This window comes from Numida meleagris, chromosome 3, assembly GCF_002078875.1.
Source record: "Numida meleagris isolate 19003 breed g44 Domestic line chromosome 3, NumMel1.0, whole genome shotgun sequence".
NCBI lineage: Eukaryota > Metazoa > Chordata > Aves > Galliformes > Numididae > Numida > Numida meleagris.
This window is the reverse complement of record NC_034411.1, coordinates 47938639-47951454: the sequence shown is the minus strand read 5'-3', so window position 1 is coordinate 47951454 and position 12816 is coordinate 47938639. Positions and strand designations below refer to the sequence as shown.

At 41.6% G+C, this 12816-nt stretch overlaps 1 protein-coding gene across 3 annotated transcripts in view; it reads right to left on the bottom strand.

The window, feature by feature from the left end:
- The window catches only part of SASH1 (SAM and SH3 domain containing 1), a 540276-nt gene that overhangs the window by 189488 nt on the left and 337972 nt on the right, over positions 1-12816 (bottom strand). Inside the window, exon 1 of one of the 3 annotated variants that reach the window (XM_021389416.1) lies at positions 4065-4213. The exons of the other annotated variants lie outside the window; for them this stretch is intronic. Within the exon in view, the coding sequence (XP_021245091.1) occupies positions 4065-4109 (45 nt within the window). The 5' untranslated portion in view covers positions 4110-4213. Of the gene's footprint in view, positions 1-4064; positions 4214-12816 lie in introns of those variants that run through there. 3 annotated transcript variants of the gene reach the window in all.

Sequence of the window (12816 nt, the reverse complement as noted above, 5' to 3'; positions counted from 1 at the left end):
TCCTAAAATTGTTCTCTTGCTGCTGACAGGAATGACTGACTGTGGTAAGTCATCTATTACAAAGCCTGATACAAAAACTCAGGAATTCATCAAAATGCAAAATGCCCAGCAGAAAAACACACACACACAAAAAGCCTCCAACAGGCAACTGGTAGGAGCCCGAAACGGCTGATATTGGCTGAGAAATGCAAAAGGTATCCTTATACTGTGGAATTCTAGGATAAGCATGCCCTCAGCATCACATGATCCATGTTTTAAAGGCTTAAAGATTGCCTAGTTTTATTCTTCCAGCTAGACACTTCTCATTTATTGATTATAAGAGTCAGCTGATATTCTTTTAAAGGAATTAAGAGTATGATTCACATTTTCATTTTGCAGAGCACCAACGAGAACGTCCTTCTTCTCTCTTGTGTGGATAGCAGTCATCTAACACAGATTCTCCATACACATATGAAAGTAAAAAAATAAAACATGAAAAAAACTGAAATCAAGCTGTCAAGGCTCTTCTCACTACCTAAGAATGTGGGAAAAAAAAAAAAAAGGAAGAGCGATAAAAAGAATGTTGAGGGGTAAACTGGGATATTTGGAATACATCTGTGGACATACACTTTGTCATTCACTACTCACTGCATCTCCAGCTCAGAAAAATTACTTCTCTTACACAGAAGCAGCTGTTATTGTTTGGATTGTAAATAGTCATAAGCCATATGGCACAAGAAAAAGAGTTCACACTTTCTCATGTAGACAAATATTATTATTACAAAGCATAAACACATCAATATATGTGTCTTTTCTCTAGGGAAGCAGATAGCCTTCAACCTGATTCTAGGCAAGCTACCAGATTCCAGAAGAGTAGCTTACCTGTAAATATTTGATTTGGATTTTCAGAATTTGGATAACTTAACAGAAAACAAGTGCAGGTGTGCAGTAGCAAGGGTTTAAATTCAACAGACAGAATGAAAAATAAATGCAAAATACAAATCAAGATAGTTAAATGGGAGTGAGAATTATGCGGAAGGGGAAAAAAGATATTTTTCCATAATAACTGCATAGAGAATGCGTTTCAGTATGCTCTGCTGTCTACCATCTAACTACATAAAATGTAGTAGGACCACAGTATAACATGCAAATGGATCAGCAGTTCCTGCATGTTTGTGGATTTGAACTTTCCACATAGTCAGCAACGGTTAAAGCATTTTCAATGTTGATGTATTGCACGTAGACAAGAGCAGGCCTCTCAAAAATGCTGGGGACCTCTGCTTGGCAAGAGAAGCTGACTATGATCAGCATTTTGAGAACTTGGAATGTGGAGAAGATGAAGACCAACCACATCTGAGACGGCAGAAAGCCTGCTGAGTTCAAAGGAAGGGTTACTTTCTCTTCAAATCATGATTTCTACAGTGCATTTTAAATTCATGTTTAAAACCTACTAGTGTTTTTGTTATCTCAAGCACTTTTTAGATCAACTTCTGCTTTAGCACTTTTCATTTTAAGGAAAGAGTGATTCCTTTCCATTGTATGGTAAAGCTGGCAACCCCCACAGCTAACTTACAGTTTTGCAGAGACAAGTTTTTGAGCTACATCCCCAAGAATCCTAACAGAGTGACACTGGACTTGCTAACAGCACACACCTGCACACATCCTGTTCCTATGGTAAGACAGACAGAACTAAACCTGCTGAACCCTGACCTGACAACTAACAAGCATTTAGAGCTCTCAGTGTATGTCTAACACTACATCAACAATAACTTCAGACCACAACAATTCCATTTATATTAAGAACCATCCCCTCACTGAAATGCTTCAGCCCACAAGATGGACATCCTGCAGAAGGGCTCCGGAGACCTCCCACATTCACCTATACTTGCTGGGAGTCACGGCATGAGCCCAACCAGCAGCTACAGGAAGTTTACTTGAGCCTGTCATTTCAAGAGACAGGAGATCCAGTAGACAAAAGTTTTCACTGTATCTTCTTCATGAAGAGTTGGTAAAGTTGATCCCTGGGCACTGGGCTCTGCTCTTGGCAGAGTGCTGACAGGAGAGGAGATCGTGGGCAAGAGATGATGGCAGAGATCCTCATATGGGAGACAGACAGGAAAATGTTGCTCCAAGGCCGGAACAGACTAAGCTGCTCTCTCAGCTTTTAAGAAATAGTGCAACCAGTTAGCAAGTCATTAAGGAGGAACACTTCCAAAACTGCCATGGACAAAAGCTCACCCCAAATTTTGTGAAGGTAATGAACTGAATTGTAGAATGGCTTGGGTTGGAAGGGACCTCAAAGATCATCTATTTCCAAGCACCCATCATAGTCAGGGCTGCCACCCACGGCCCCCTCCAACCCAGTCTTGAATGCCTCCAGGGATGGGGCAGTCACAACTTCTCTGGAAAGAAGGCGACTTCCCCACATGGGAATGTGCTCAGTGTATAAGTTCAGGCAACCACAGTGGTTGTCTTTACCAACAAAAATCCTGGTTTATGACTAGTTTGCAGGATGCCTGATGTTTCAACAGGATTTCCCTTTTACCTGCAAAACTGCTGTCTGAAGCTCATGACTTCTGAACAAATCATATATACAAAACAGTGAAATGAAGAACTTCACAGCTTGTAAACATGAACTGAAATATGGGCAAAGATTCACACAGCTTATACTTTTTTAAAATACAGTTTGTTTATGTAGTCCTATATCTTCAGCAGTTGGACAACCAAAAGCTTAATGTAGTTACTTCAAAAAAACAAACAAACAAAACAAAAAACAAGGAAATACAAGTAAGTCTTCTCAAATTGGAACACATTTTATATTAATTGCTCTCTCCCAACAGCCATGCTGCCCATGGAAGAAAGAGCCATTGGTGGTTGGAGCAGTGCCATCAGAGTCTAAAGACACTGGTGGGTAAGAATAATAGGTGCCCTGTCAAGCAGAGAGAAATTACAAAAAAATTAAGAATATGAAAAAAAAACAACAAACGTGTGGATAGAGTACCTCACTACATGAGTAAGGTACATTCACTCTGTAAGGAAGTGTAGTCAAATTGCCTGTACAGTGGCTTCCTCAAGCTCATGTGTGTGCCTGTGGCAGAGCCTGAGGATATAAGCCAGACGCACTGATTATATGCTTCACCAACTAGATCACGCTGCCTTTCTCCCTCAGAAAAAATGTGTTCCTTACATTACTTTAAAAAACCTCCAGCTGATTTTTTCTTTTCATCCAGCTAATATGAATGTCCTGATTACCATCAGCAACAAGAGAAAGCACAATAAAGTTTTCTTGTCCTAACCTGCAGCTATGCATCTAGTTACGTCCCTATACTTAAGCACCGATCATTTGTCTGGGGTTTTTTATTCCTATGGGTACAGACTATGAACTTGATTAATAGTATTCCTGTTAAAAAAAAAAAAGTATTACTCTCTTTAGATGAAATTGCTAATTCAATAACCAAAGTATTACTTGTATCGTGACGGCAAAAAAAAAAAAAAAAAAAGAAAGAAAGAAAGAAAAAAGAAACAAAAGAAAATGGCTACTTATGGAACATGCAGAATACAGTTAATAAAGAGAATGCAGTTTCCAGAAGGACAATCATCACAATTAGTCATTTGAAAACTTTTTGTCTCATGGGAAGTAAAATCAGTGTTTATTCTCATTTTCTCTTTTTCTCTAAAGAAAAAACCCAAACAACTCTTTAAGTTTATATATAGCAATACCACAAATGATTTGAAAAGCTAAGTTAGTCTTCTGTTAAAAGCAGCTGCTTAAACAAAATACATCTATTCAATCAGCTGACACGTTTCCCTTTCGGAAGAAGCTGTAATAACTGGCTGTGAATCAGACATGTATCTTGATATTAACACAGAATTCATATTCCGATTTCTCATGGAACATGACAGCAAATGTGCCTGCCGCTATCTCACTCCTTCTTTAATCAGTATGTTCTGTTTTCCCCTTAATGAAAAACATGTAGCCCCGCAGTCAGAACACCAAAACCTCTTCCATCTTAGTTTTCGGAAACTGCTGAATAAAAGTCAGAACAAAAATAAGCCCCCACTCCCCACTCACATGGCTTACTCACCATCACTTTATTCCAAAACTCAGTTTCACGTGAAAATTGATCCATGACAATGAAATTATTGCTTCCTTCTCAGGAGGATTGCTCCAATCACTTAAATTACTGAACGAAGAAAAGCAAACATTGTGCTCCACAGTGCACTCTAAACACACACTGCTGTTTTTGCTGATGCAACAAGGCTGCTAAGCAGACGAGTTTGTGAGCAAGCTGGGCAGTGGCACTTTCCTTATGATTCAAAAGTGAAGTATGCCTCAGCTAACTGAATGCTTGCACAATGTATAATAAAGGAACTCAAAAATTCATACATGTCTCCAACATATTCATTCGTGAAACTTCAACTCACATTACCATCTATAACTCTGCCACACCTCAGAAATGATGTGCCAAATACAGACTTTTACTGGGTGCTATGTGCAGCCAAAAGAAAGATAGCTTCAAGCCAGAGTCTTGCCTTTGGAAGTCTCTGAAGTGCAAGTCCCTGAGGTGTATGAAGTTACATTATACATGTGGAACATAAGTGCAGATTGATGCTTGCTGCGCACACAAGTATCATCGAGTTCATCCTAAGCAACGTGTCAAAAATATCTAGTCTGCCACAATGCTTTATTGATTAATATACTAAAACTATTGCAGTAGAAAGAGGCTACAAAAACTTATTTAAATCCACTTAAATCAATTTAAAAACAGAACAAAACAAAAAAGCATAGAAGAATTTGCAGTGCTTTTTTTTTTTCTTCTTTCATCTACCTAACCTGAAAGTTTTCAGCAAATTTCCTTCACAGGTGAACCTTGCGAAGGCTCAAAAGCAAGTCTCAGATTGACAGCACCACCCCACATAATGCTCTCGCAGACCTCTACGTGGCTATCACACCCTCGTGAGCGTCAACACCCCTTTCCCTTTGTTAAAGGAAAGCTTTTTGGAGGCGCTGAGGTCTCGCTCCGGCGGGCGGGGGGAGCCCGGGCCCCCTCTGCCGGCGGGCGGGCGGCACTGGCGGCCTGGTCCCGTCCCGTCCCTGGGCCTCCCTCTGGCGGGACAGCCCCACAGGGACTCCACCTGGGGCGGAGCGCCCGCACGCTTTGGCCTCAGAGATGTCATTTAACACGCCGATCAACATCTCTAGAATGGTGACAAAAATACCCACCGATCTGACTTCAGGTTGCCCGAGTCTGTGCCATCCCCGAGCAAAATGGGATAAATTTAAACGCAGCTTCAATCAGCACTTAACTCCTGGTTATTCGCTTCAGCGTTCTCCTCAGACAAACAAAATGGAATAAAACAGGATGCCGATCATCCTGTATCTGTCTAGAAATAAATAACCAGAAAGGATGTTGTGCAGCAATAAATCTATTATTAGTGCTTTTCAAGCTCTTTGATTTGCAAAAGCTAGCAAAATGTTCCTTATCAGCACATATGGTTTTCCTGCTCTATTCTGACTCTTGCAAGTTGGCAGATGACTATAATTCTCCTGGCATTTGGTGAGACACAGACATCTTTGTCCTACTGAAAGGGATCCTGAACCCTCCAGGCTTTCCAGATACAACCAGGATGTGTCCATTGCTCTGTCTGTTGTTTTGAATGCCATACATTTTGCCCAGAAGGATGGAAATGCGTCCTGTAGCTGAGCTCCATTCTGAGCTCCCAAGAATTTTGTAGACTCATTACCCCACCACAATAACGTTACTTTATTTTACTTACTCGTTTACATTGTGGAGCATTTGAATCTGTAATGGAATTTGAATTCCACAGAAATTTTCAATCAGATTTCCTGAGGAAAGAAGCATCTCGCCACAACTGCCTTGCCTTCTATCAGCTCTTTCAAAAATAGGAGTATTTCAATAGTTAGAAATACTGTGCAGAAAAACCATGGTGAAAATGCTAAGCGATTGAGTTCCTGGTTTTGAATTCATCCTTAGAAGTGAGGGTAAAAAAGAAGAGCAAAGGGAGAGTGATGGCAGCTTGTGCTCTACTGATAGAGCTGGCAGGGGAAACCACAGAGGTGAAATGGCACACACTAGACCTCTCCTTAAAAGTCGTCTTCTTTTTTTTTTTTTTCCTCCCTTGATTCTGATGCTGCACAGCATAAAATCTTCCATCAGGATCATAATAAACATCTATCAAAGATCTCTCTCTGCTACCTTAAGAGAAGGCCAAATAATTCAGAGACCAGTTGAAGTTCAATTACATTTTTCTGCAGTAAGCCAGAAAAAGGTGAAAAGTAAATCACCTTTATGTACCCTTCCTGAAGTTCTTTTATACTGATCTCCTCAGAAAACATGGCTTGAACATTTTCACATGTCCATCATCTAGCTCCTTTGCCTTTGCCCGTACCAGGCAGAAACTCCCCAACTTTACATTTTAATTTCAGTGCTATGTAAATAGCTACATGTTAAAATCACATGCTTGTAAGTAATGTCTTGCAGATATTATTCCTCAGCTCATCGGCATACTTTACCTGCTTTGATTTGTGAGAAAGATTCTGAGGTTTGGCTCCTGTGACGATGACAGCAGATTCTGTTTTTAATGACCTATCACTGAAGCAGACCTCAGTGCTGCAGTGGAACACTAATGCCACCCATTCAGCCACAGAAGGCCAGCAGCTCATTGCGGCTGGAGGCCTCCTGTGCTCACCAGGGTCCCACGGCAGATTTCCCTTATCCTGAGTGACCAGGACAGCCCACTGTGACACCACTGCGCCAAATGCAACATGCACAGGTTTCTTAGCCCAAGAACTTAAAGCAATTAATTCTTTAGCATCTTCATTCCCACCTGACAAGGCAGAAGATTTCACTTCTCTTTTACTGAGTGAGACTTGGCTTTTCCAATGTGAAATAAGGTTGCAGATCAACTTTTATTGACTTGAGTTGGCACAGAGGTCCATCAGCCTGGAGGCTAGGATCTAAAGCAAAGTTATCCAAACCGCTGACACAAGTCTGTGTATTGGCTGATATAACAGTTAATCATTTTGGACTTTGCTAAAAGCAAATTCAGTGAATGAGATTCCGTGTTCCTGTCTCCTGTTCCCACACTACTGTGGCTGCTGACGTTGCTCACTTCAAGTTTGGTTCTTAAACTGTTGACAACTGTTGCTGCAAACATTTCCAGAACCAGTCAAGCTGAATATTGATTTAAAAAAGAAAACACAATCACAGAATCATAAAGGTCAGAAAAGACCACTAAGATCACCTAGTACAACCATTAACCCATCACCACCATACCACTAACCACGTCCCTCAGCACCACATGGACTCCTTTCTTAAAAATCTCCAGGGACGGTGACTACTGCACACTGCAAACCTTTCCCAACTACAGTCACTTCCTGGGCATGGCCAGAGCCTCTCATGGACAGGGCAACACCCACCACTGTCACTGAAAGCAATGAATGAGGGCTTTGCCATAGGTGTGAGGCCTGCCAGCATTCTGGTTGCTCCTTGCCACTGCCTGTGTTATGACAGCTGATCACAACTCCTGCTTAGGGCTTGACAAAGTTACTCTGGGATGTGGCATTGCTAATTTGACCTTCTTTGTTCTCATGGTCTCCATCAGCTGAGGAGCACTGAGTACCAGGAGCCCAACTCCAATTAACAGCATCAGAAACTTGGCATCCTCCCTCTCCCGCTTCATGCATGGATGGGTGCTGCCAGGTCAAAGCCTTATCTGCAGCTATGCAGGATGCAGGCAGGAACGTAAGGCACATCCTGACACTTGCTGCACTCCGGTTTGTAAGAAATGCCACTTTGCAGAAGACAAGATTACAGATTTGGAAATTATATAAAATGGCAGAACCCTTCTAATGCATGCTTTAGGGGACCTGTAGCATAAACACAGAATACTGCATGCAAAGAAGTGGAAGCACAGCCAGAAGATTCATAGCCTGCAATAGTAATTTAATAAATCAAGCCCTTATAAAAATAGCATCTAACACCGGCTGACACTGGAGCTCACAGTACCTCCCCGATCAGTGCTAAATAATGCATCCATAACAATTGCCTCTCACTTGATTATGCTAATGTGGTTGGCACTAGATGCAATTCAAAGATTATTGAAGTCAATGAATGTTCTTCATTAATGCCAATGGAATTTGGATCAGACTCATCAAGTTAAAATATGAGAGAGAGAGGAGCTAGACGTGTAGTACAGGCATAAGCAGCAATAGTAATTCTATCCCTTGAATATTAAAAATTTCTATATGCCCAGTACATACCATGGTAAAAGATCCTTGAGAGTAGTCAGTTCGGACTGTTTGTGACAAAGGTAAGGGATCAAATACAATCTTATTACAAATCCCCACTGCTATCTGTGCAAATGATCTTCCTTTGACACTCCAAAAAATTCTTTGGGTGGGTATTCATCATAAAATCCTACCACTCTGAACACTAAAAGATCAACTCTCTAATATTGCATTCAGTTTTACAGCTGCAAATTATTATATGAAATGGTAACATTTCTGACTATGAAGTCTGAACAGTGAGAGGAATTCTTTTCCCTGTTTATTACAGAGCCGTACACGAGAATACAACAGAAAGGATCAGATAAATAAAGAGGAAATGAGGCAGAAAAGCCTTTAACTCATCTCAACCAGTCATTCCAAATGCAAACAATATAGAGATCAGTAAATCTGGGCACTGTTGTCATAAGAGAACCTTAAATTTTATCAGCTGTTCATGATTGTTATACTACTGAGATTTACAAGGATCCAGTCAAAGACTGTCTAGGAAAAACTTCATTGAATGTTTACTGCATTTTCTTCAGTCCTTATTTCATTCACTGATAACACAGCAAGGGCATGGAGTCTTCAGAGGGGTTGGGACACTTAGTGAGGAAAAGAAAGGTCACAGCAGGTTTGGGAATCTGAAGCAGAGGTCAGCCTTCACTCTCTGGGAAAAATGCGCACAGGTCTTCAGCATTTCCAAGTACCAAAACTTTGTCACGTTCCTGGATATTTCTGCAAAAATCGATGTATAGCAGGAGGAGCAGGGAAAGGTTTTTTTTTAGTTTTATAAGTATGCTTTTTTTTTTTTTCCTTATTCATCCTCCCAGCAGGAATGATGCTGCTTCTTGACATGGGGTGGTGACAGGAAGACTTCCAAGTACTTTTTATTTTTATTTTTTAAATAGATCCTGTAGCATAAAACTCTGGTAAGAATGAAACTTTGAAGCAGCAGATGTCCTTTCACTGCTGAGCTGAAGCTGGTTCATCAAGATCAACTCCTTCAGGAGATGTGAGAAACATTAAGAACCAGTGCAAGCAGAAGACATCAAAGGCATTTCAGTGGATCCATCTGTGGTCTGATGGGGTGGGAATTAAAGGCAGCAGACAGTGTTTCTCTCCATCAAACTCAAGACATCTATCTGTGTACACATACTCTGTGGACACTAACACAGATGAAAACAAGGGTTTAAATGGAATTAGAGTGCACAGAAAGATCTTCACTGTTCTAAAAATGTCTTTTTAAATACTTCCCAAGTGGGTCAGTATTTCTTCCTCAACAGAGCTCACCAGCTTGGGCAGAAAAAGAACAGAAATGTTAAGCTTACTTGAAAACCAAATCAAATGAAATCAAAACAAAACAGCCTCCTTTTGGAAACAACTGATGTCTGCCACCTGCCTTATTTTCACCTGACCAAAGTTTTGTGTATTTAGGTTATTGACTGTGCTTATATTGCAGACAATGTACACTGAGTGCTGTCTGCTGTAGAGGGGGAGGAAGAAACGATTAGGGTTTGCGCCTACATTAACCTTTGTATAGTACACCACCAGAAATTGCCCGTGCTGGAAGTTAGGACACAATCCCAGTGATGCTTCGTTCACTAAGGCCTACCCAGTTATGAACATTAAGTGTTTGCTATTTCTGGAAGCAATGCAATAAAGGTTGATACCCATTTTTAAGAAATCACCAACTCATTTATCAAAAAAGACAAAGAAAAAGGAAAAAGTCATCTGCCACTGAACTTTATAGTAGCTCTGTAAATTCCAATGTCTATGTTGCAGCCTTCCCCCACAGCTTTATCACCCATTAACAAGAGGCTGCTACCTATTCTTAGAATTACTATCCTGAATCCTGGAAGCCAAAGCCATATTCTGTCAAAATGAGATCTGGACAGAAAACAAAAATTTGAGTTTCATTTGTGCTTGTATAAAGTCCCCCACTCGGCAGCAGTCTTTATCTCTTTTCCTCTCTCCTATTTAGCCTTGCAAGCAGAGACTGTTAAACTCGAGCTTCTCATGCAGCTATGACAGACGACTTGTGTATAACTTGACGCAGCAGCCCAGCAGCTTGGGAAAAACATAACACAAGCAAGGCTGCAGCACAGACCAATACAATTACCTGTCAGAAGCGAGCCAGAATTATATAAAATTCATAAATAATCTGGAAGATATTCATCAAACTCCTTGACAGTGCAATATGATGAATAAGTCAGGGTTTGATCGTTAATAGGAAAAAAAAAGTCCAAGGCTAGAAGTTAACATGCTCCCAGTCTGATTCGTAGCAAAAGCATCAGTGGTTATATCCCTATTCCTTTCCCATGGATCTGGTTTTAATAGAACAATATTTATCAGTATGGACAGACATGTCTGCCTCATTCCTGATTATCTATAGAAACTATTTATAGATCATAGAATCAAAGAATTGTTTGAGTTGGAAGGGACCTTTAGAAGTCATCTAGTCCAACTCCCCTGCAATGAACAGGAACATCTATAGCTAGATTAGGTTGCTCAGAGCCCCATCCAGCCTGACCTTGAATGTCTCTAGGGACTGGGCTTCCACCATCCATCTGGGCAACTGGTGCCAGTGCTTCAATACCCTTACTGGAAAAAACATTCTCCTTATATCTAGTCTAAATCTCCCCTCATTTTGTTTGAAACCATTTGCCCTTGTTCTATCACCACAGACTCTGCTGAAGAGTCTGTCCCCTTCTTTCTTATAGCCCCCTTTTAGATACTGAAAGACCGCTATCAGGTTTCCCCAGGGCCTTCTCTTCTCCAGGCTGAACAGCCCCAGCTCTCTCAGCCTGTCCTCGTAGGGGAGGTGTTCCATCCTGTGAATCATTTTTGTGGCCCTCCTCTGGACGTGCTCCAGCAGGTCCACATCTCTCCTGTACTGAGCACTGAGGTCTCACCAGTGCAGAGCAGAGGGGTTGGATCATCTCCCTCGACCTGCTGGCCACGCTTCTTTTGATGCAGCCCAGTATACAGTTGGCTTTCTGGGCTGCAAAGGCACATTGCTGGCTCACGTCCAGCTGATCATCCACCATTACCCGGAAATACTTTTTGTCAGGGCTGCAAATAATCCTTCCATCCCCCAGCTCGTACTGATAGTAGGGGTTGCCACGACCCAGGTGCAAGACCTTGCACTTGCATTTGCTGTAACTCATGGGGTTTTCCTGGGCCCACTGCTCGAGCCTGTCTTGGTCTCTCTGAATGGCATCCCATCCCTTGGGCACATCAGTCTTACCACATAGCTTGGTGTCATTTACAGTCTTGCTGAGGGTGCACTGTTGATGTTATTGATGAAGAACGTCAGTCACAGTACAGACACCTGAGGAACACCACTCATCACTGATTTCAATCTGGACACTGATCCACTGACCACCATTCTCTGGGTATGATTTCACAACCAGTTTCTCATTCATTGAACAGTCCACCCATCAAATCCATCTCTTTCCAATTTGGAGAGAAGGGTATTACGGAGGACTGTCAAAGGCCTTACTGAAGTCCATTTAGATGACATCAGTGGCTCCTTCCTTGTCCACTGATGCAGTGACACCATCATAGAAGACCACTAGGTTGGTCAAGCAGGACTTGCCCTTTGTGAAGTCATACTAGTTATTTCATATCACTTGCCTCTCTGTGCTTTAGATGTTTCTATATCTATAAATGACCCCCCCCACACACAAATGACCCCAAACCCAATATGGTCAATTAATTAAGATATTTTTCATAACTGAAGATATTCAGTAGCTTTCTTTTTCAAGCTTCAGCTCTTGGAATTGTGTTATTTAGCAGAAACTCAGTTTTCATGAAGAATATAATGTTTTAAACGCTTAGGATCTCAGAGATGTGACAGCACCAAAGGAATCCTTTATCATTTTTTTTCACATTCACAGGTTTCTATCATAGAATCATAGAATTGCTCAGGTTGGAAAAGACCTTCAAGATCATCAAGTCCAATCGCAACCTAACCATACTACTCTAACTCTAACAACCCACCACTAAATCATGTCCCTGAGCACCACATCCAAACGGTTTTTAAACACATTTAGGGATGGTGTCTCAACCACCTCCCTGGGGAGCCTGTTCCAGTGCTTAACAATCCTTTCTGTAAAGAAGTTTTTCCTGATACCCAACCTAAACCTCCCCTGGTGCAACTCGAGGCCATTTCCCCTTGTCCTGTCACCTGTCACCAGTGAGAAGAGACCAGCCCCGCTCTCATTGCAATCACCTTTTAGGTATTTGAAGAGAGCAATGAGGTCTCCCCTCAGCCTCCTCTTCCCCAGACTAAACAGCCTCAGTTCCTTCAGTTGCTCTTTGCAGGGCATATTCTCCAAGCCCTTCACAAGTCCTGTTGCCCTTCTTTGGATCTGCTCCAGCACCTCAATGTCATAAATCATAAAACACAATGTTTTCATTCGCCTCGTCTGTTTTTTATGCAGCACAGCCTACGCATCCCCAGATTTTCTCTCTCTTTGAATATTCTACTGATTCCACTGAGGTAGTGTGGCACAGTAGGAAAGCACACAACTCGTCCATGTTGT